General features: G+C 37.6%; 2 protein-coding genes and 1 pseudogene across 9 annotated transcripts; 2 read left to right on the top strand and 1 right to left on the bottom strand.

Moving 5' to 3' along the window:
* On the top strand, window positions 1-2,881 carry LOC147494069 (putative pentatricopeptide repeat-containing protein At5g37570 pseudogene; annotated as a pseudogene). The gene has a single exon (XR_015198867.1). The product of XR_015198867.1 is annotated as a putative pentatricopeptide repeat-containing protein At5g37570 pseudogene (transcript).
* An 87-nt stretch (window positions 2,882-2,968) lies between these two features.
* On the bottom strand, window positions 2,969-19,424 carry GLE1 (nucleoporin GLE1-like protein). Of its 7 annotated transcripts, none has more exons than XM_086566268.1 (18): window positions 19,284-19,424; window positions 18,240-18,311; window positions 18,121-18,153; window positions 17,861-18,019; window positions 17,615-17,761; window positions 17,191-17,314; window positions 16,817-16,965; window positions 14,874-15,045; window positions 14,225-14,411; window positions 13,901-14,010; window positions 11,995-12,065; window positions 7,669-7,750; window positions 5,496-5,582; window positions 4,792-4,875; window positions 4,095-4,169; window positions 3,867-3,995; window positions 3,668-3,790; window positions 2,969-3,576 (listed from the first exon to the last, which is right to left on the bottom strand). In XM_086566268.1, coding segments are annotated over exons 3-18 (1,965 nt in total). In that variant the 5' UTR covers window positions 18,123-18,153; window positions 18,240-18,311; window positions 19,284-19,424; the 3' UTR covers window positions 2,969-3,312. The 7 variants fall into 7 exon arrangements, with proteins under 7 accessions (XP_086422394.1, XP_086422393.1, XP_086422391.1 ...); XM_086566267.1 differs by having other exon boundaries at window positions 19,238-19,378; XM_086566265.1 differs by lacking the exon at window positions 19,284-19,424 and adding an exon at window positions 18,855-18,969.
* On the top strand, window positions 19,263-22,240 carry LOC147494067 (glycosyl hydrolase 5 family protein-like). Its single transcript, XM_086566272.1, has 4 exons — window positions 19,263-19,676; window positions 19,838-20,085; window positions 20,645-21,165; window positions 21,264-22,240. Exons 1-4 carry the CDS (start codon window positions 19,263-19,265, stop codon window positions 21,761-21,763), a joined length of 1,683 nt encoding a protein of 560 aa, XP_086422398.1. The 3' UTR covers window positions 21,764-22,240.
* Window positions 22,241-23,129: the final 889 nt, after the last annotated feature.

The following is a 23,129-nucleotide window of genomic DNA, read 5'->3' as shown; positions in this document are numbered from 1 at the left end:
CAGATGTAGATGTTGTAGATGTTGTGTTGGTGAGTTAAGTTAGGCGATACTCGAATTTAAAGTATGTTGAGCGCCTTTCTTAACTCAAGTGACTTCTCAAAACTAGTCCATGCCAAAGAGGCAAAATGCAAACGCAGCACCACAAGAACAACAAAGTAGACATAACAGCTACACTTTTAAAAACATGCACATCACTTCCCCAACTCAAACAAATCCATGCACACATCTTCAAAACCCATCTTCACCAAAACAACTCCTTAGCATCCACACTTGTTTCACTCTACACCTCATTTTCCATCTCTACTTACACCCAACGTGTCTTTTCATCCATCTCAAACCCAACTCTCTCCCTTTATAACCACACTATAAAAGCTTTCTCTAAAACCCCGTTGTTTTGTATACATTGTCTTACACTTTACTGTAAAATGACACGTGTGGGAATCAAACCTGATAATTATACGTACCCTTTTGTTATTAACTCGTGTGCTAGTCTTGTGATGATTAATGAAGGCTGTGAGATACATGGACGTGTTGTTAAAACTGGGTTTGGGTTATATTTACCGGTTTCGAATGCATTGATTGATATGTATGGAAAGTGTAGTTTTATAGGTGGGTCGAAAAAAGTGTTTGATGAAATGTTTGTTAGAGATGTTGTGTCTTGTAATGCTCTTTTAGGTGCGTATGCTAGAGTTGGTGAAGATATGTGTGGAGCTTTACGTGTGTTTAATGCAATGCCAATGAGGAATGTGATATCCTGGAATGCGTTGATCGTTGGGTATGTTAACGGTGGAGATTTGGATTCGGCTAGAGGTGTTTTTGATAAGATGCCGGTAAGGAATGTAGTTTCTTGGACTACGATACTAGTTGGGTATACCAAAAATGGGTTTGTGGATTTGGCTAGGGATATTTTTTATGCGATGCCTGAGAGGAATTTGGTTTCTTGGACGGCGATGATAACTGGGTATGCACAGAATGGGCGCCCGAACGAAGCATTGATGCTTTTCCGTCGAATGGAAGAGGTGGGAGTGAAACCAGATGCAGTCACAATGACTAGTGTAATCTCTGCGTCAGCGCAGCTAGGAGGTGCAGAGTTAGCGCATTGGATTGGATCTTATGTGGATAGAGAAGGTATTGAACGAAACGAGAAAGTCCTTACTGCGTTGCTCAATATGCATGCTAAATGTGGAAACGTGGAAGAAGCTTGCTGCTTATTTGAGGAGATTCCAAACCCTGATGTTTTTTCATACAGTGCACTCATTATAGGTCTTGCTTCTCATGGACATGGGATAAAAGCTCTCAATGTGTTCCATAGAATGAAAGAACAAGGTATTGATCCGGACTACATTACATTTGTTGGGGTATTGACTGCATGCACCCATACAGGACTTATTGAAGATGGTTTACGATTTTGGGAAAACATGGTAAAAGAATATGGGATCATTCCTGGTGCTGATCATTATGGTTGCATAGTTGATATGCTTGGCCGTGCTGGCAAACTTGATGAAGCTCTCAAAATGATCAAGAACATGCCGATGGGACCTAACCCTGGAGCATTGGGGGCACTTCTTGCGGCGTGCAGAACTTATGGCAATCTTGAGATTGCAGAAAGTGTTTGTGAGCAGCTAGTGAAGCTGGAACCTGAGAACACTGGGAACTATATTCTTCTTTCCAATATCTACGCATCAAGAGAGCACTGGGACGAGGCTGCGAAAGTGCGGGTGGCAATGCGGGATAATAGTGTAACTAAGCTTCCTGGATGCAGCTGGATTTAGTTGACTGAAGCTAAGGGGTCATGGAACTCACTGGAAAAGCTTAATTGCAACAGATGATTAAACATATACTTCCCTGACAATCTAGAGTGCTGAATGAGGTAAGGAGTTCTGACAAACAGTATGCACTTTAGACAATTAGCATCTATGACAGAAAATAGTTTCTGTTAAAAAGTTATAGTTTTAATGGAAGCTATGTCAGCATATACACATCACCTTCTTCCTATTAATTTGAACTGATGCGGGGAAAGGATCGATCAAGATTATTCCCTGTGAGTCGTTATGAAGAGGCATACAAATTTGAGACTGACGGTTAAGAATCTAGATCAGAGTTTTGAATACAGTCACTCCGGCTTTCGGTTGGAATAAGAGGATAGAGTTGAAACTTGAATCACACAATAAGAGATAGAGATGAATCACAGATTCACAGAACTGCATTTTTGTGGTTATGCTCCAATCAGAGAGAGTTGAAATGCCAAAAATAGTTTCTGTTTCTGTTTCTGTTTCAGTGAAGTCGAGAAACCAAGGAATGGAATGTGGTGAGATTCAAGCTCGAGAGGCGAAAACTCCCCCTAGGATAAACTTATTAGTAGGACTCCGACCCTATACTTTCGCTAAAATGAATGCGAGGATAACTCCAATCCAACCCCCACACACCTGTACTGATTACTGTAACAAAAGCGTCCAGTACTGTAGATATCGAAGGCTGGAAAATTTCTTTATGTTCACGGAGCATAGTTTTTCAAACTCAGGTCAAGGGCTTTGATGTGGGGTGACAGCGCTAGCTATTCTGCAGCTGATGCATGACTTTTCAATTTAGCAAAACGGACCTGTCTAATTTGTTGAAACCAAAACAGTGGTTAAATATCTAACATTTTAAAAACCAAGCCATAGCACCAACTTGCAACGTTTCAGTAATTCAATGTCTGCTTAATGTATTTTGACCAGTAAGCATGTGGATTTCTTGCCAACTATAGAAAATTGTATTCGTCATTTGTGCTGCCATTGGGATATTAACAAGGTAGCTCATCTATAGCAAGAAGAGAGAATCCAGCTGTTGCAAATTGCATGGCAACAATGGAACCCTAGATTCTTGAGGAGTTGAGGTGCTAGATTCTAATGGAGTTCCTCTCTCTTTTCGTGCGCTATTTTTAGCCTCCTAATGCATGGCTTTCTGGTTCCAAAGCACAAAAAAATCATTTTGTGCAGCAAATCTCATAATATAAATATCATTCATTCTTTTGACAGTACAAACAAACTGGCCAGAGATATTGGATGATGGAAGCCTAGTTCGCCCTTATTATTAGACTCGCCTCACAGCACATTGATGACATATATCCTATGAAACCTTTCACTTCTTTTTGTACAACAACAACCTGTACTTTGAATCATAGTAGCTATTTTGATAGTAACCTTAATCACCATCAGGCGCAGCCTCATAACACATCCGGGGCATATATTTCCTATAAAGCCCTGTCAATTCTTTTTGTACAACAACAATCTGTACTTCGACTCACAAAATATGGTATCACCACCTACTTGTTCAATAATAGTAGGAATTTTGGTGGTGACTTGAATCATTGTCAGGCTCACCAAACGCTTTTGATACTAGATCTATTTTCATTTGCCGTGTTTCCGGTTCCTGACTGAACTGGTTAGTGTCTATATAAGTTCTGATCTTGCAGATGACCGGAACAAGCTTCGGATCTCCTCGTCTTTCCAGCGCAGCCACGAAGTTGTTTGAGATGAGATTAAGGATTTTCCTGAACTGAGTCCTATATTTCTGGAAAAGAGCAAACCCTGCCATCTGGAAAAACAAAGGAAACAAATTAAGTCTGGGTTCAAGACAACCAAAGTATCAAGTATGTGGGAGAGAAAGGCTGCCTGGTATAACTTACATTCAAGAAGGCCACCAGTGCAACTGCTGTGTATATGTTAGCAGGGAGAGTGTTCAAGAACCTAGCAAGCCACGCCCACCCTTTGTCTAGACCATGTCGATTTTGGACACCAGCAATTTCTGTCTGCAATTTTAAAAATGTAGTTAGTCATCAGAATATTAATTCAAAAAGATCGCCCCAAGAGTTGGTAGCAAAATACCTGGACTAGTGCACCATACAGTTTCATGTAGGATTCCACACGCCCCAAGTATTGATCGATGGTTTCAATATTTCCATCTTCTTCTCGGTAGCCCAAAGTTTTAAGGTAAGCTTCTTTGCTTAAGTGGGACTATAAACAAAGAGGAAAAATAATCAACAACAGCAAATGTCACGCCACAAAAGTTAGCAACTGGAAAGATCATCTGTTGCAGGGGTACTAGTGTACTACATATTTTGTGCCGTCCCGTGTCCGGCCCAGATACAACACCGATACTTCTAGATGAAGAGATAGAGGATAATGTACCTTAAATATGATATGAACCAAGCAAACATAAAATATTAAAATGAAATCCTGTAACTACAAAATGTTACTTATCATTTCTATGACCTCATTCTCAAAGAGTTTCTGCAATAAAAAATTAAAATTAAATTAAATATTAGTCGTGTCCACGAATCTGATTTTTTAGACCATGCCTGGTTCGAATTTCCATACCGGTGTCTAATTTGAACACTTGTACCCATACCCATGCAACACAATTATTGTTATTATATATACTCCAGTAAATTTAAAGAAAAAGACTTGAGAGTTGTAATTTTGTTCTACTACGATTCTACTGGCACTACCTCAACATAAAATAGTCCGTTTCATAACAAGAGGTTGGTAGACCCGAAAGCTATTATCCAAAGGGGTTAACACTGACCTCCAACCACTGCACCCATGCATACATATTGATCATGGAAAACCCGGAATAGGACTTTAATGGATCACTATAGACAGTACCATTGATATCAGTTAACCTTAAATGAATTACTAAATCAAATTGATTGTACATGATATTGTGTTTGCACTCGACTGATCAAAGAATATATTTAAAGTCTCAAGAACTAAACAAATGAGTTCTTAGCCGAAAAATAGTTTGACTTACCTCTGAATTAACGAGATACTTAGGTACAGTGAAGATACAAGCTTGATGGAACTCGGCAAGAAGAAGATCCATTGCAAGTGGAACCTAGTCGGTGAAGAGTAAGTAGATCAGTCATCAAAAGATATCATTTAGAAAGAAAAAAGTTTCAGATCTGGCTAATTCTTCTGACTAGGTTATCCATAATACAAAATCAATCTCGCCAATAATGAATCATAAATGATCATGCTTTGGAGCAAAGGTACCATTATGATGTCTAAGGCATTATGTGAGGCAAGGCGGTGGACCATCCAAATGCCTAAGTGATGCCTAGGCACCATGTCACAGTATTTTTCAGGGGTCCTATGTTCTATAAACTCAAAATAAAACATATTGTACAGTCATTTCATTCAATCATATGAACATAATTATATTTTGTGGTGTTTTCTCATTATTTAAGTTGGCTTCATCTTATTAATGGGAAAAACATAATATAAGATAAGTGGTAGCATCGCCTTTGACAGCAAAATCAAATATTTTCAAGTCCTGAGAAGGTCATCCTATTTTGAGCTGTACATTTCATCAGATGGGCTAAAGAGTTGTCGTCTTTCAGAATGCGCTGTTTTGAATAGCCAAGACCGCTAATGTATAGGAACAAGGGGCAAAAAAGATTCAAAGCTTTGGGTAAAAGTGAATATAACTATAAAAAAAAAAAAAAAAAAATGTACCTGAGAAGTCACCATAACAATAACTTGCCCACAGGCAAAAGCAATACTGTCAGAGTAGTTACTCGGCGTCTCACATTGGGACACAACCTGAAAACATGGAAATGGAAAGATGCTAATATACCTTTTGCATATCAGGAAGGACGAAACCTTTCAATCAAAGAAAAACTTTATACTTCTGAACTTTTTTTCTGATTGGTTTCTTTTCTTAGCACTTTAATAGATAGAACTTTAAAAGAAAGTATTTAGCTTTTGGCCCTACAGATTTAGGCGTATTCAGCATTTGGCCCCAACTTTTTTGTTTCTTCGTTTTTTGTTTTTGGCCCCACTTCCATCAGTTGACTCACAGTCGACAAAAAATATGTGAAAATTTACTCACAGTCAACCCAACCTTGACCGATTCAACTGACAGAAGTGGGGCCAAAAACAAAAAAACCAAAAAATTGGGGACAAAAGCTAAATAACCAAGACTTTTCCACCAATGTAACGAGCACTCTATTATCTAGTAATTTACACTCTTGAACACATCATATACCATGCATTTACAGACAAATGTAGGCACAATTCAATAGCATTTGAGTGCCAAACTAAAAAATGATGCACGGATACACGGTTCGAGGTACGATACGGCATTTTTGAAAATCTAGAATACAGGTATGGATAGAGATATAAGGAGATGAATAATGATTATTATTATTATTATTTTTAAAAGATGATTCCGAACATAAAGTGGGGTCCCCTTCATCTTTCTTTGTTTTTTTCATCCCATATTCCCATCTCCCCCAATTGATCAAGGCTATGTGAGGATGTGTGACAATACGTTTCAGCAGTATCCGAAGCGTATCGTGGAATTCAAGGACATATTCGAAAAAATTCTATTCATGGCTATGTGAGGATGTGTGACAATATGTGTTAGCAGTATCCGAAGCGTATCCTGTACCAGCACAAGTACCGTACCCAGTTGACACTGGTTACATAGGTAAACTGCAGTATCCCTGCATCAAAGGTGCCATATTTATGTAGGTTATACAACACTCGCACCTGTGCTAGATACTAACACATACACGCATGCCCAATATCATTGTTTCATAGCTTTAAATACTTGATAGTCATTTCACATTAGAAGCAGTAGTCCATAAGTCTACTTAATGACGAAGCAATCGTTAGATTTTTAAACACTTTAATCTTGATCCTCTCCCCAGCCGGAAATTTCGTGCAGACAAGTTATAGAATATATTCTTTTGCTCTTTAACAAGGTTGTAAAGAGCGACAAGCGGAAGGTGGGTGCAGGAGACTGCCTAGCACCGCCTTATAGGGTTTTTTCTTAATTAATCTATTAACAATTTAATGTGACAATACAGGGAATGGATAAATCAAACATAACCTCTTGAAAATGCAATAGAGTTCTCCAAGCAAACAATCCTCATAAATCAAATTTAATACATACACAAAAATATTTCTTCAAAAGGCATAATACAATTTCCAACCAGATATTTTTCATGTCAAAACTCAAACACAGCCAAAAAAAATGAAGTAATGAACTAGTCACCAAGTCCTTATATCTTCTTCTCTATCCCTATTCCCTACAAAACTCTTTACATCGGACTCCAACCCATACTCAACAAGAACTGTCAGATGTGCTCTTTGATCAAGAAAAGGGAGACCAAGGATGATGAAGTGAAGATCCAAGCAAGGGTGTTGCTTTGCAGCTAAAGATGATAGTGCCGCTGAAGCTAGCTTGCGAGAAAGGGAGACAAACTGCTGATCACAATGCTAAATTCAGTTTTCGAGCCTTTGTGCCTTAGTGTGTTCCAAGCCCATGGCCCTTTTTGGGCTTGTATCAGTTTTCAAAAAAAAAACCCTGATCCAGCCCAGACCAACTACCTGATCTGCCCAAAGTCATCACTGACAAGAAGCATAGGTAAGTTGCCTGGGCACTGCCTAGGCCGATTCTCAGAACAGTGATTTTCAATTTGGGTTTTTTTGCCTTCTTAATTCATAACATACAAGTTTCTGGATGTGACAGTTGAACACGTGCACTTTTCTAACTATGATGGGGACTGATCCACTGGATTCAAAAGGGGAAAGGATTTCGATATATAAAATGTGATTGCAGTACTTGTAAGGATTATTCAATATGTAAAAAGTATGTTGGTGTAAAATATGTGTGCAATACCTTCTTTGCAAAAATAGCAAGACTGATGGTCTGAGGGCACAAAGGATTATTAATAATTTTAATCAGCTCACTTGCTTTTTCTCTGCAATAGAGAAAATTAGAAACAAATGTCAAGAAGGTAATTCAAATTGACTTGTACAAATATAACAAACAAGAAGATTACCGCCTTAAACCTTCAACAACAGAAATTAGAAGAAAAAGAATAAAAACACAGCCCAAATATAAACACATGCAACATGCAACATTTCGCAAATCCTACATCTGGAGCGTCAACATAGGCTTAGGCTATAGTAAACATAAACAGCCAAAATGTTTTACAAACTACATTATGATCTACAGCAGCGTTCCTGGCGCGAGACTGTTTCGCAATTGGTGCTACTTGAAGAATCTGATCCCACAAGCCCTTAGCCCAACAAGATCAATGATTTCGGTAAGATCAAACGAAAAATCATGGACCCACACATTTGTGAGGAGTCCAGAGCTGGTACCTCGTCAAGATCGTCCTCAGAAGTTAGTCTGTAATGTGAATCCAAACTGCATCAATTGTTGCATTAAAATTTTATAGTACAAAATTAGGTCCGCATTTCTCCAGTTTTGAAATCATTAAATGGACCGCCTTAGAAAGGTGTATAGCTAATTCCACCAACCTACTACAAAACACTTTAGTTCAGGCCATGAAAGGATTTGGTGAAGACAATGTAAATCACAATGAAGTTCTTCAAGAGCATCATCTCTTACATCCTTACTACCACAAAAGACAGACACCCTTTGAAAACACGACACTGACACTCACCTCTGAGCCTCACAGCCAAAATTGTAATAAAGCTATAGCCTCGCAGGTAGTGCAAGAGGCTCAAGTATTTCTATAAGCGTGTTTAAATTATTTATTCATGACATCATTAAGATAAAAACATTGCAGGTAATAGGTTAAATTCATTAAAAGATGGACCACCAATCCAATTCCAAAACAAAATGACTACGTTTAGACGGTGTAGAGTTATGATGGAAGTCAAAGTCGGAAAAATGGCTCGAGAAACGATTTCCATTGAGAAAGAGAGAGTTGAGATAGAATAAACCTGAAGATTGGGGATCTCAACAGTTCAAGTGTTCGAAAACAAGCTTTGAAACTCTTCCTCTACTGCATTTTTTAATACCTTTCCATTTACAGAAAGCTAAAATTGTGGTTCTTAAACTTCAACGATAACATTTTATCTACTTAAAGACAATCAGGATACAGGAAAAGTTTAACCATTCAATCAAACTAGATTGAGATTCTTCAGTATCTCCAACAATCAACTCTCCCGCAAGATTCCATTGACACCAGCATTAGTTCAATTCAATTTCACTTCATTTCCCAAAGACTTAAATCTATGTGGTGTACAAATTCAACAACAATGTAGAAATGCATTGTCCCCAATTGCCACTGAGTCACCCTTAGTCCTTACTATTTCCGAAAACTTCCACAACTTTGGGCTAAGGAAGATATAATAGCTAACAGAATGGGTGGTTTAAGTCTAATGATTCAAACCATAAGGGTTTAATCAAAACTGATACCTACTTTGGGGGGTTTAGTCAAATTAATCCAATGGTTAAATACAATCACATCTCAAAATAGTGACATATCCTTTGCCATACCCAAATCCTAGTTTTTAACGATTTGGCGTATCCGTGTCGGTTTCGTGGCTTATCCTAGCAAACGCTAGAAACTTACTTTAGGTAATTAAGATGCAACATCATAAGTTGTAAGAACGTAATACAAGAATGTTTTCTTAACCAAGTTTCAGATTTGCCAATTAATTTAAGACCAATTAAAACAAGGCAGAAATACAGCATGAAGTTAAAAAACAAATGAACTTTATAAGGTTAATGATGTGTTATCTTCCATGGTCTGCTGGAGGAAACAGTCAACGCTTATGAGGTTGTTCAATACGCAAACAGTTGTTACCATGCCCAACTAAAACCAGACTATCCTTCTACATTTCTACCTGGACTCTGTATAAATTAAGGTCCAACACCTCTAACTCTCCGTCTCTTTTTGGAAAAGTATGTTGATTCCCAAGTCCATCAATCTGAAGTATTACACCTTAAGTTGGATAATGGAAAAAATGGTAAATGCCCGGTACGCCATTCAAGTTTGCCATCAGATCATCCAACTTAGGTGTGGAGATTTAGCAGTAACGGTATATGATATAAAGCTTCATGACAATACTATTGAATTTATTCTCAGCTCTACCCAAAACTGCGGAACAGGCAACATAGGTCAAATTTTATTTGCTTTAATGAGGAAAAAAATGTCCACCCAGCACTCCCATGACCTTTAAGAGAACATAGCCCCAACTCATTATTTTTCCCTATGTGCTACAGGAGATGTTGAGCTATCCTCGAGCCTACTCATGGTTTCCCAGTGCAATACTTCTCAGAGCACGGAAAGGTTTTATTTGACCATTTAAGAAACTGAATCCAAAAGACAGTATCCAAAGAATAACCTAAACTATATAACATCATAACAGCAAGAATATAAATAAACTTCTTAGAGTCATTAACAATACAAAAACCAGTTCGGGTGCAAATTAAGGGTATGGAACACTAGAATGCATCATAGACTGTGCAGTAAACTTTAAAAAAGAATCACTGGATGTAGACTTATCAGTCACCCAAAACCACAGAAGCAGAAAACAGTGCAAAGATGACTCATCAGTCACTCAACAAAAACACAGTAGTAAAAAGCACTGCAAATTTACTTCTGAGTCACTCAAAAAGCACTGGAAAGAGGCTTACTAGTGTAGATGGTGCCAAACCATCCTGCCAGCTAAGCAGTCTTCTGGCACATAAAGTGCCAAAGCAAAACCAAATGTACAAGCTCAGCTCAGCTGGCACCTTAGCCAAATCACGGGAGTTTCTAAGTTTAAGGTTTGGAAGCCAATAGCTAATTTGTTTAAATGCCACCAGAACGCAATTGCGTCAAAAGGATTTCTCTTGGCGAAGCTACATACCTTTTGGCGATTTAGCAAACAAATGGGGCCAAGAGGAGAACCTTGTGCCAGAGGTTGTCTGTTTAGTGAGATGTTGCCAGCTGGCTCACTAACCGACCTTTGGCACTAGCCAATGAGAGGCCAACACGTGGAAGCACCTCTGGTTGCCACACATTAGCCAAAGGACCACAACAACCACTATAAAAGCATCACCTGGGGGAAACCCTAGGTAGAATTTTCTCTCTCATTTTCCTTCTTGTCTCAAGCTCACCCTTCCCTCCAAGCCTAAGCCCTAGTTCCTCCATTTTTGTGATTTGAGCATTCCAACTCATCATAGAAAAAGTCCTTGTCCACAACTAGTAACTCAAAAAATAAAAAATAAAAAAACACTGCAAAGATGACATTATCAGCCAGACAAACCCAGGCACCTGTCGCAAAAAAAAAATAACACCACAAAGTGACTTATGAGTACTGCAAATCCGAGACTGAGATAATGATGTGGACACGTGGCAGAAACTCTATTAAAGTCGCATAAGACAGTGAAAATATCCATGTGTCAGAACCTGTTTCAAAGTTACATAACTTCACGAAATGACCAGAATACTCTTTCAGCTTTGTTCTTTTGATAAAGTTATTTCTTGCTGGTTTTTGAGCCAGTTAAAACGTGAAAACAACATTTGAACCCACTTTCAAAATTTAAAATGAGACCAAAGCTTTGGTTTAGCAGAGGTTGAAGGTTCAAGCCTTTTCAGCGCATACAGCAGGAGCATTCGGAATTACAATTCATGCTCCAAGCTGTAGTTACACATGGTGCCCGCTTATATTAAAACCCAGTACCTCCTCTTGACATTCACAAGTTACGCCTTATCTAAAATCAAGAGGTTTTCAACTAGACTCCTCTAGCACAGAATAAATCACATCTATAAGTCTAACAATCTTTTTCAGGTTTCAGTTCCTCGATTACTCTAACAAAATGGCTAATAAAATCAACATTTTTTTTGATGGATAAGTACACAATATTAGCAATAGCCACATATCCCACCACATCTAATATCATGGTGAGAATACGTTATAACATAGAAGATTCTTTTTTCATGATAATTTATTGTGAGTCTGAAAAGTAGAACACATGGAAAAGGATGTCAGAACTACCAATAGCCACATATCCCACCACATCTAATATCATAGTAAGAATACGTTATAACATAGGAGATTCTTTTTTCACGATAATTTATTGCGAATCCGAAAAGTAGCATACATGGAAAAGGACATCAGAACCACCAATAGAGATGATAAGTATAGAAGCACATTCTAAGAAACTAACTGGAGACATATTTAAAAGAATTCAACTCACCTGACATTTTCTCTGGTACCAACTATTTGTCTAACATGCCTCCCAATCTGCAGTTCATACTGCCGAAAACCCTGTTCATCGAAGATATATATTGTCAGTAGACTATCATACCAAGCTATGGATGGATCGAACAACACAACTGGAGCAGTATGCCGATGACCATAACACATCCAAAAGATGTGTTCAAGTTTAGGATTTTTCTAACTGTTCACAATTATTCACTTTTGCTACACTTTCTTCACAGGGTCAAACACATTAAAATGGGCTGATTTTTTGCGAGAATGGTCCTCACAAAAAGCAGCTCTTAACTCTTCTTAGGTGCCACTAAAAAGCGTGTCAACTTTTGGCGTGCCATACTATATGATACACACTTGTTGGGCACACATGAAGTAGAATTAAGAGCTGATTTTAAGGGGGGAATATCTCATTATGAGAATCGTCCTCACAAAAAATCAGCCCACTTGAATGGGAAAAGCCTTTCCAAGACTTGTTCAAGTTTAGGGTCTAACAGTTCACAACTATTCACGTTTGCAACACTTATTTTTTTTTTGCAAAATTAAACACATTCATATGACCTAAATTTTTGTGAGGATGATATTAATGAGATCATCATCAAACAAGATCAGCTCTTAACTCTCTTTCATCGCACCTAGCAACCATGTGTCATTTACATTGCCATTTTTTAGTGCATCACAATACCCCTCTCCATATATATGGAGTCCCTCAATAGCTAAACTACTTCACTAAATTATAAGGTACAACTATAGTTTCAGATTGTTTTAGAAAATAAATTATAACAATTATGGGACATACAAGTAACAGGCTTTCTCTTAAACGGACATGTAGCTTATATAGTGTCTTCATAAGCTTATACAGTGTCATCCCAAAACCTTGTAATTTACAGCTTATTAATTTGTTTAAAAGACGACATTGTATATGATGTATCTTTGTCGCGGAAGCAAGAACAATAGATACACAATGTATAAAAATACCCAAAACTAGGGTTTAATGAATAAAAACGAATTTCATAAATTCAATCTGATAATAAATCAAGTCCGAAAATCTTAAGGTTTACATCTGCTTATATAGAGAACTAGTTAACAAATCCTAATCATAATAGAACTTGGGAAACTAAAATAGAAGCTAGTCTAATTCTAATTAACTAAGGATTTAAAATAGAAATAGAATAAAAGATAAACTCTAGCTGTAGCATTATGCATCTGCTGTGCACATGATAATCTATTGCGTCCTCGCATCAGTATAAGCTTATGAAGACATTACTATATAAGCTTCCAACGGACGTGTCCATCAACGGACATGTCCGTTTAAGAGAAATCCTGTACAAGTATGTTCTCTTTCATTTCATCTGTTAGTTTCCTCTCGTATTCAGGGGTAAATAATGGTGAAGATGAAAGTGGCAATTTCAGGCAAATCAAATGCACTGTTCTGGGCTACGTATATAAGCACACCGCCTCTGCACTCACCACTGTCCTTGGTACAATGGAACATAATTGATATATCAAACATTAGTATTTAGCTTCAAATGGAGCACGTGAAGATACAGTGTGATCCCAGGTTCACGCAATAGCTTTACATATTTGCATCTATTCAGTTTTTTAGGAAACTGCAGCCAAAAGAATTGCCTAACGTTTGCAATTATTACTCAGAAGTACTAATAATATGAAGACACTTAAGAAAATCACAAATTTTGACATCAGTTCCCAGACCAAAAGCCTTGGGACTACATAATACTATTTATATGAAAGGAGGAAAGGCATATTATACGAAGTTGAAATTATAAGCAAAGAAATAAACCAAATTGAAATATCACAAATTCACAACTACAACCTAGAAAGCAAAATAATCTGTAACCCAAAAAGAGTAACACCAACACTGTTAAAATCACCTTATCAGAACTTAATCTTAGTGCCTGACTCTTTTCAACAAGTTCCTTGTACTTCCCCAGTCTTTCTTCCTCTACTTTAAGAGCACTTTCTGCAGCCTTAACCATGGCACCTGTCAGGACATTATGGGCTTGCACTATGAATGATTTACAAGTCAAAGTCAAATAATGTTTATAAAAACCTATAATATTAACTATGCAAGATACTGGAGATAAGGAGTGGCTTTTGCAACTCAAAACAGACAAATGAATTTAAGAGTCCATGCAGAATAAAAGGTGACCACTCAGTATAAGCAATACAGGTGTGTCGACAAAAAAATGTACTACCTGCAGCTAGAACTTTATTTGACTTGTATTCCTTAGACTGAGCACCTCTATCCTTTACTTCTTTTGATACTTCACCAAAAACAGTTTGTTTTGATTCAGTAGCTTGCTTTTCTGCAGCTTCTTTCGCCATCCTTTTCTCAATTTCCAAAGCTTCCTTTCGCGCTTCTTCAGCTTTCCTTACTGCTGCCTACATCATACAATGAAGATAGAACTAACAAACATCTCAGAAATAGTTCCAGCATCCAAATTCCTCCCCATTATATAAGTACTGTGTAGTTGGAAATTCCACAAGACATTTCGTTTTTTGAAGTAACGAAGAAGTTCTATAACAAATAGTTCGACCATATATTTAAAATCTGCCAGTTCAAAACCATACTTTGGTATTTGAAGCTGCTGAAATATCATGAATTCAAGAATTTCTATTATGCTACTAGCCGATGAGCAGAAATAACACTTTCAACTAATATAAACTTCCTATTCACACACTAACTGAAAAATGAACACCCTATGCTAGAAAGACAGTTTTCAAACACAACATTAATGTACCAGACTACCAGGTGTAGTTTTTGATACAACAAGAAAATATAAAAATGAGTAACAGACATGGTTCAAGGACAAACATACTAAATAAATGTCAAAGACAACTAACCTCTGCTTCTTCTCTGGCTTTCAATTGACGCGCCTTTTCTTCTTGGAGAGCCCTTTCCTTTCTCTTGGCATCTTCAAAAGCTGCATCATTTCTTATTTTACGTTCTTCAATTTGGGATTTGTGCTCGTGATCTCTTTGAATAGCAATCAAATAATTATCAAGATCTTCTGCACTGTATCAATGCCAACAACATATCAAAATATTGTTATGATACAGAAAGCAGAAAGCATTTGTAATATGCATTGAAGTTTAAAAAATAGGAATCATATAAGAGCCAAGATTTCAAAAATCCATACAGGATTCTTTATTTTCCACTATTCCTTCCCCCTCTATACTTTAAAGTAAGACCATAGTGTATTGAACAAGAAATAAAGAGCATAAAAAAACCCTACAAACAGTGCTGCCAAATTACTATGAGTGGTTATAATGCATCCCTGAATGCAGCAACTGTTCCACATAAAGTAGGAAGTCTTTAATGAGGTTCCCTTGAATTTTTCTTCACCTTTTTTTTCTTCTTCTTTTTTCGAGTTTACTCAAAGCATTTCCATTGAAGGAAATATAAAGGAGAAATTCACATTACAGTTCAAATATTACTGCCAATAATGAAGGAGACATTATATACTCCTACCAGAACACTAAAGAAGAGATCCAAAGTAACAGAAAAACAAAAGGTACCGATGAACTTACTAAGCACTTAAACTGACATAAATATAATAGAACTTTAATAATGGAAACAGTCTCATCTCGTCCTACAATTCCTAAGTTATACCTAGAGGCCTCACTGGATTTTTTTTTTTGCGGGGCGGGGGGGGGAGGGAAAAGGAGACACAAGTATTAAAGCTAAGAAATTATGAAATGTTACACTACAGTATTCCCCAATTAACAACTACAAAAAGTAACTATCATCACTCTGTTGGCCCATGGGGTCAGGGCGAGGTGAGGTGAGGCACTAGGCTTCCCAACTGGTGCCTTCGTTGCGGAGAGGAATCGCCATTGACAACAAATGACAAAAATTAAAATTAAAATAAAAAATAAAAAAAGATGTCACATTTGGGGCTTTGAGGTCCTCGGCGTGACTGGCACCTTTGAGCGCCTATCAATGCGTTTGGGCGTCTTGGTCCCCAATTACCTTATTAACATTAACTTCTATCTCCTGAATCAAAGAGCCGTGAACTTCAAAACTCTCTCCTACTTTAAAAGGTCTACCACCACAGTCGCATACTTGCATACTCCATAGAGAGACAGCAAGAGACCAATCTTTAGCCAATCCTACAAAACTTTCGTTACTATTTTCGCAACTCCAAAGTCCAAAGCCATGGGGATTATATGAAATCAATCAATAAGGACTGGACTAGCTCATACTGATAACACCGCAAGACTTGCATTTTGCACAAAACTAAATGTGAATGCCCAACAAACCTCTAAGCAGGAAAAAAGTGGCAAAACGATTTTTCATATGAAGTGTTATTGGTAAACCTTCCCCTCATTTGACCCCTTGACACTTCCACTTTCTAGTAGTCTAACTAACAATCACCATACTCGAAGACAAGTAATTTTGACAGTTCTGAAGGAAAAATATAAAATAAAAAAATACAAAAATAATTATAATAATAATATTAATAATAACAATAATAAAAAGAAAATAAATATCTTTGGCTGAAGTCGAATAGAGTTACATAGAAAATACCCTACAAGAAGCACTACGCAAAGGAGAAGAAAGAACTAAAACATAAAAAGGTCCTTCATTCATGCTTAGTACTTGATCATTTAAGCAGGTACACCAAAAGAGTTAAACAGAAAGATCATAAATCAGATGGGTATAATGTACAGCCTTACAGGTTTGAGAGAGAGGATACGCTCTCCACATCCTGACTCATTAATCTTTATTGGAACCATGTTTTTGAGTACGACACTATGAGTAAAGAGAGAAGAAGAAATCTCACATCTTCCGTTGATACTGTGTGTCTCGTTTCCTATCCAGTTCCCGCCTAGCTTCTGTAAGTTTCTCAAGCTGAACAAGTGCAGAAATCGACCTTTCGTTTTCATTCATCAAGTCCGCCTCCAACAAAGCAATTCTGTGCCGGATCTCCTCCTGTTACATAAAAAAACAATAAGTGGAACATCAAAAGGGCCAAGCATAGAGATTTGAACACAGGTATATTACAAAAATCATATTCTAAAATATAACCTAGTGAAATAAACCCAAGTAGAAGATGTTTTACATGCAATTACATCCTCTTCTTTTTTGATTCGTTACATGCAGTTGTACCTAAATCCCATATGAAGGATATAAGTTGATCAAGAAAGGTATACATACCTCAACCCATTGCTGGTGCTCCATTTCCCTTTCAGACAAAAGGCCTTCCAGTAACCCCACTGGATCCATCAACTGGAATTGAGTTTCTTCTAATGCCAACTCATCCTCAGAACTGTCAGAATCACTGAAATGTAGGATTCAATTACAATTAGTAAAGGTCGTATATAGTAATAAACAAAGCACATCACAAATCACAAAGATTAACGAGAAACGATAGTATTCCAGGTAACAACAGAAAGGAAAACAATCCAGGTAAGAAAAGCACTATGTAAGAATAAATATATGCCACGGACATGCATCCAGCTCGTATGTTGTATGTTAAAAAAGGAAGACAAAAGAAACATAAGATACACGGCATAGTTTAGAACATACAATCATGTTCCAATATAAGTGAGTAGTGAGAGTTAATATAGTGATGCAATACCTCGCATAAAGATCAGTGCAAGAGAATCGTTTCCCAACCATACAACCTTGACTCTCTTCATCGTCTGTCGCACTATCCTCATCATCAGACACCCTCATCACAAAGGTCGTTGGCTTCCTAGCAACTCCTTTCATGTTCTCGAACTCCCTGAACAGATTAAAAAATTCAAAACTTAGCAACAAACCAAGGGTACCCATAAACTCATATATCCACATGATAGTAGAACTAAACAGATTTAATTCATACCTAGACCATGTTTTCGTGAAGAGAGCCACAGTAGAACCATTTTGCTTCAGTTCCAAGGAATTCAACTCAGACACTAAATCATCCAAACTCCAATCCGGTTTCGGATCCAGTGTAATTCCATTTACATTACGGTACTGAAGTTCTAAGTTTATAATGCCCCTGATTACCCAAATAACACAAACATAAGAAAATAAAATTCAAATGTCAAACAAAATTTGCAATTGGCTCCAAATTTACTTCAATCCTAATAATCTACTTACATGTTGTGTTAAGACCAGCCAGATACGCAAAACCTGCAAAGACATTCGCTCGAATTTTCAACAACAACACATAGTTACAAAGCCACTCTACTATCCTTTACTAGTTGAGTGGGACTTACTGGAAGGTCAATAGATCCTCTGCTCTTGATTTGAATATCAGGAATACTGTGAATTTGAAAATCGCTTAGTATCTGCAAAATGAACAATCAGGTGGAGAACAGCATTAATGCCCATAATCTATTAAAGGAAAACCAGAAAATGTACCTATCTGAGACATTTGGTGATGGCAAGAAACAATGCTGTTGTAATAAACAACTTAGGGAACTTCTGACTCTAAACTTGTCACTACAAATGTCTAATTGCAACTAATTACAGAAAGTGCATATTCTCCTAAGCATGTCATCTATCAACCATTTTTTTAAAATCAACAATTTATCACTGTAAGTAAATAAATAAACAAACATCTTGGCTGTAAGATTTGAAGATACGCGTGGTTGTATGAACTTAATTAATCTGACCATTTCGTTAATTACCTTTCACAGGAAATAATAAGCATTTAAAACACACGACCATGACTGAAGGTTGTTTCATACCTTTACGTAAACAGACATTACTAGGAAGAGTCCACGAAGCTAACATTGTACAAAGTTAAAACAGTAATAAAACCCAAAAACTTAATTTATAACACTCTAAATTAAAGTTATAGATTAAATATTTACAGATATTGAATGAACCTCAAGTAGCAGCGAATTCCGGAGTCCTTCTTTCTTTCTTTCTTTTTCTTTTTCTTTTTCAGTAACTTTTTTAGAGTGAAATGGGGAGAGAAGAAAAACCATATATATTTATAATAATTGAACATTTGTACACTATACGCTTTCTAATATGGGCTTCCAACTGGGTCAATTGACCTGCTGACCTGGCACACACGGATAATAACCAATCTTTGACTTAAAGCAACTGTGTACCTGCCTTCTACGACTCTAAAAAGCCAGTAAACCTCGTAAAGTGACGTTATTTGGTTAAGAATCCCAGATCTTTATCATTTTAACCTAACCATGGTCGAATATAGAATCTTTAAGATAACTGAACACATATAAATAAGACCGTATGTACATACTATTTATTTTCATATCGAAACGATCATGAAAAAACACTTTGCTCACTCTCTTGTTCGTTCTGTTCTTGTACTTCATTTCTTTTTTTCATTGCAAAGGCATGTGGCTGCTGGTTTCCCTCTTTACACTAATTCAAGATGGATTGTTGATGATGGAGGAAAGAGAGTGAAGTTAGCTTGTGTGAATTGGTCATCACATCTTGAAACTATGGTAGCTGAAGGGTTGAGCAAACAACCTGTTGATATCATCTCAAAGAGTATCACTTCCATGGGTTTCAATTGTGTTAGGTTCACTTGGCCTTTGTTTTTAGCCACTAATCAGACACTTGGATCCATGACAGTTAGAAAATCTTTTCAAGGCTTAGGCTTAACAGAATCCATTGCAGGCATCAAAGTCAACAACCCATCTTTCCTTGATCTTCCTGTTATCCAAGCTCTTCAGGTATGTAGGTTATCTTAAAAGAACGTAAATATATATAAGACAAAAACATGAATTTATATTCTATTTTGGTCAAAACAACATAAATGATTAAACACGCGGACATTCCAACTACCACTGGGAGTTGAAGATTCTTAATTTTGTTTGTTAATGCAACACAACAGGTTGTGGTATCGAACCTTGCAGATAACAACGTAATGGTGATACTAGACAATCAAATTAGCAAACCCGGTTGGTGTTGCAGCAACTTTGATGGAAATGGCTTCTTTGGTGACCAGTACTTTGACCCAAATGTATGGATCAAGGGGCTCACCCGCATGGCCACCATGTTCAATGGCACGAGTAATGTGGTTGCTATGAGCCTTCGAAATGAGCTCAGAGGACCAAGACAAAATGTGAGCGACTGGTACAGGTATATGGATTTGAATTACTTAAAATTTAAATAAAACGATCAATTTTAAGAGCTCATCTAAGAGTATGGCGGCATAAAATTTGGGGCGCGGTATTGGCACCCCACTTTATGGGACTAGCACCCCTTTAGATGATATATGACATATATTATTCATTTTCTGAAGAGAAAAATGGATGATGATAAGACTTTCGTTCTCATGCATTTATCTATTATTATATTTACAACTGATGACGCATTCTATTGACGAAATTAGGTTTTTAAGAAATTAAGATTTGAATATTCTCTAGACGAGCTAGCTAGCTGGGGACATATATATCAAATTATCAATCTATATGGCCCATTTATATAGGAAATAAAATTAATTTCTTTTGAGCTGCTAATAATGTATGAAGATTGATTTAATTGGTGAAGATCAAGAGTGTGGAGGGGTTTCACTGCTAAAATGAATTAATGTTGCGCATTTAAAATTGTTTTGTTATTGTTTTTTTTTTATGTCATTGGACGTGTGTGAAACAAAGGTGCCATAGGACCTGAGCGTTAGTTCTAATAACGATAACAGGTACATGCAGAAAGGAGCTGAGGCGGTTCACTCAGCAAATCCAGATGTTCTAGTTATATTTTCTGGGTTGAATTACGACAAAGACTTTGGGTTCCTTGCTAAGCAACCGGTGAACCTAACATTCATTGGAAAACTAGTATTCGAGGTGCATTGGTATGCATTTTCAGATGGAGAGGCATGGGAGAATGGCAATGCAAATGAAGTTTGTGGAAGCATAGTGGACAACATGATGAGAAGAGGGGGCTTTTTGCTGGAACAAGGTTGGCCACTGATTCTTAGTGAATGGGGAGTGGATCAAAGAGGTACTAATATGAAAGACAATAGGTACTTAAACTGCATCATGGGTGTTGCAGCTGAATTGGACTTGGATTGGGCTTTGTGGACTCTAGCTGGGAGTTACTATCTAAGACAAGGGGTAATGGGAATGGATGAGACCTACGGGGTGCTAAGTTGGGATTGGTGTGGGACTAGAAACTCAAGCTTCATTCAAAGGATCTCTGCCATCCAATCTCCTTTCCAAGGTATGAAAAGTGTTACATGGACAATGCTCTAACGGGCAAGGCCTAGATCTATCTCATTATTCGTATAGCTTACACTATACATTTGTGGTATCATGCAGGGCCTGGGCTTTCTGAAGATAAGCCACACAAAATAATTTTCCATCCATCAACTGGTCTTTGCCTTATGAGAAAATCTATATTTGAGCCACTTAGATTAGGTCCTTGTGCCGAGTCTGAAGCATGGAGTTACACCCCACAACAGATATTACTCCTAAAAGGCACGTATTTCTGTCTACAAGCTGATGGACTTGGCAAGCCAGTAAAACTTGGGATTATTTGCAACGATTCTAATTCCAAATGGGAGGCGATATCAGATTCAAAAATGCACCTATCATCGAAGCTTTCCAATGGTACCACAGTGTGCCTAGACATCGATTCTGGTAATAAAATTATTACCACTTCATGTTCATGCCTGAAAGTAGATCGGATGTGTGACCCTGGTAGCCAATGGTTCAAGATTGTTAATAGTACAAGTTCACATACTCAGAAGCTATCTCTGCCTGGGGAGCCTCTTTCATATCTGATTAAAAAAGATCAAGTGCTGCTGGAAACTGAATGATGTCGACATGAGGGTACAAGCAGCCACTGAAATCTTACATAATAGCAATAACACATTTAATTGCAAAAGAAGTTGAAGCAATTTATTCTGGGAAGTGGAGTACGTTAGGCATGATGATATGCCCAGAACCATTAAAAGTGTAGAAGATCAGGTAAAAAAAACAGAGTTTTCAATTTCATAAAGTTGTGAATTTTATTTTAAGCAGTAGGTGTACTTGCATGCCCTGATACACACAGTGGCGGACGGAATCTCCTCTAACAAATTCGATCAGCCATTCTATACCAGACATAGCTCGATCAACAGAGTCAGTCATACATGTATGCCCTGTGTGGACAACCGAATATCCAGAAACATGGCCCCTTTTTCCATTTGATCGAGTGTCTATATTTCGGGAAGTGGTATAAAAAAATGCGTTTGTATATTTATTGGTCTAATGTAAAAGAAAATTATTTAAATTATGGGAAAATAATTTTCTTATGTCTTGCCGATTAATTTCCGGCCAGAAAGTTACTTTTTTTTTTATATTAGGGTATGCCCGTGCCTACGCCCTGCGAGACCTCGACGCGCCTGCGGCGCTACCCTGACGCTCGACTTGTGCCTTCGGTGCAAGGCGTATGTGCACCTTCGGCGCGAAAACAACTCGTCACGCCTTCGGTGCAAGGCGTACGCACGCTTTCGGCGCAAAACAACAGCACAAAGCCCCAAAACCCAATCAAGGCCAACCAATAGCATCAATTGGGCTAACACCATGTCAAATTTGGAGGCCCAACAATTTATAAGCTCAAGCGCAATTGTTAACTTTTGGCTGATTTTTGGATAGATTTCATGGTACTGATTTAGTTTAACCAAATTGTACAAACTCTTAAAACATTTGGATCTGCCAAGTCACAACTTGTGAGAATGAATTGTAGCCGCCGGATGGGCCGTGCCTACGGCCCTTAAGGACCCCTGCCTACTCCCATTATTACCATATTTTTTTAATTGAGCCCATGCTCATGTTTCCAAGCTCATAAAAGATTCAACCCATAAAATTTTTGTCCAATGTTGACTTTTTTTTGTGAGGGTGAGTGAGATGAGAAAAACTATTTAACTCACCCCATAAAAGCTTTTTAATTCACCCTCCATGAGTTTTGAGTGGCTATGGTTAGGGGGGGTGTCGACCACGTCTCACCTTATGACGTGGAATCTGTCCTCCCACTCCTTTCTGTTTTGTTAAATAACTAGCTAATGCTCCGTGCCTTCGGCACGAATGTCTTTATGGTTTTGATTTGCATCCAAATATGCAATTCATCTCTTCAAGAACTAGAAGCATGGGTTGGACACGACAAAGATATTGCCAGCAATTTAAAACTGTGTGGTTAGCAAT

The sequence above is a fragment of the Coptis chinensis genome, chromosome 6, assembly GCF_015680905.1.
Source record: "Coptis chinensis isolate HL-2020 chromosome 6, ASM1568090v1, whole genome shotgun sequence".
In the NCBI taxonomy this organism is placed as follows: domain Eukaryota; kingdom Viridiplantae; phylum Streptophyta; class Magnoliopsida; order Ranunculales; family Ranunculaceae; genus Coptis; species Coptis chinensis.
The sequence above is the reverse complement of the archived record's forward strand: the minus strand, read 5'-3'. Positions and strand labels throughout refer to the sequence as shown.

Coding starts and splice junctions, on each gene's coding strand:
- GLE1 (XM_086566268.1), bottom strand. Junction 15,046..16,816: donor ACACAGTATCAACGGAAGAT/GTGAGATTTCTT, acceptor GCATTGATACAG/TGCAGAAGATCTTGATAATT. Junction 3,791..3,866: donor TGTATGGTGCACTAGTCCAG/GTATTTTGCTAC, acceptor TTAAAATTGCAG/ACAGAAATTGCTGGTGTCCA.
- LOC147494067 (XM_086566272.1), top strand. CDS start 19,263: ATGAAAAAACACTTTGCTCACTCTCTTGTTCGTTCTGTTCTTGTACTT. Junction 19,677..19,837: donor CTGTTATCCAAGCTCTTCAG/GTATGTAGGTTA, acceptor GCAACACAACAG/GTTGTGGTATCGAACCTTGC. Junction 20,086..20,644: donor AATGTGAGCGACTGGTACAG/GTATATGGATTT, acceptor TAACGATAACAG/GTACATGCAGAAAGGAGCTG.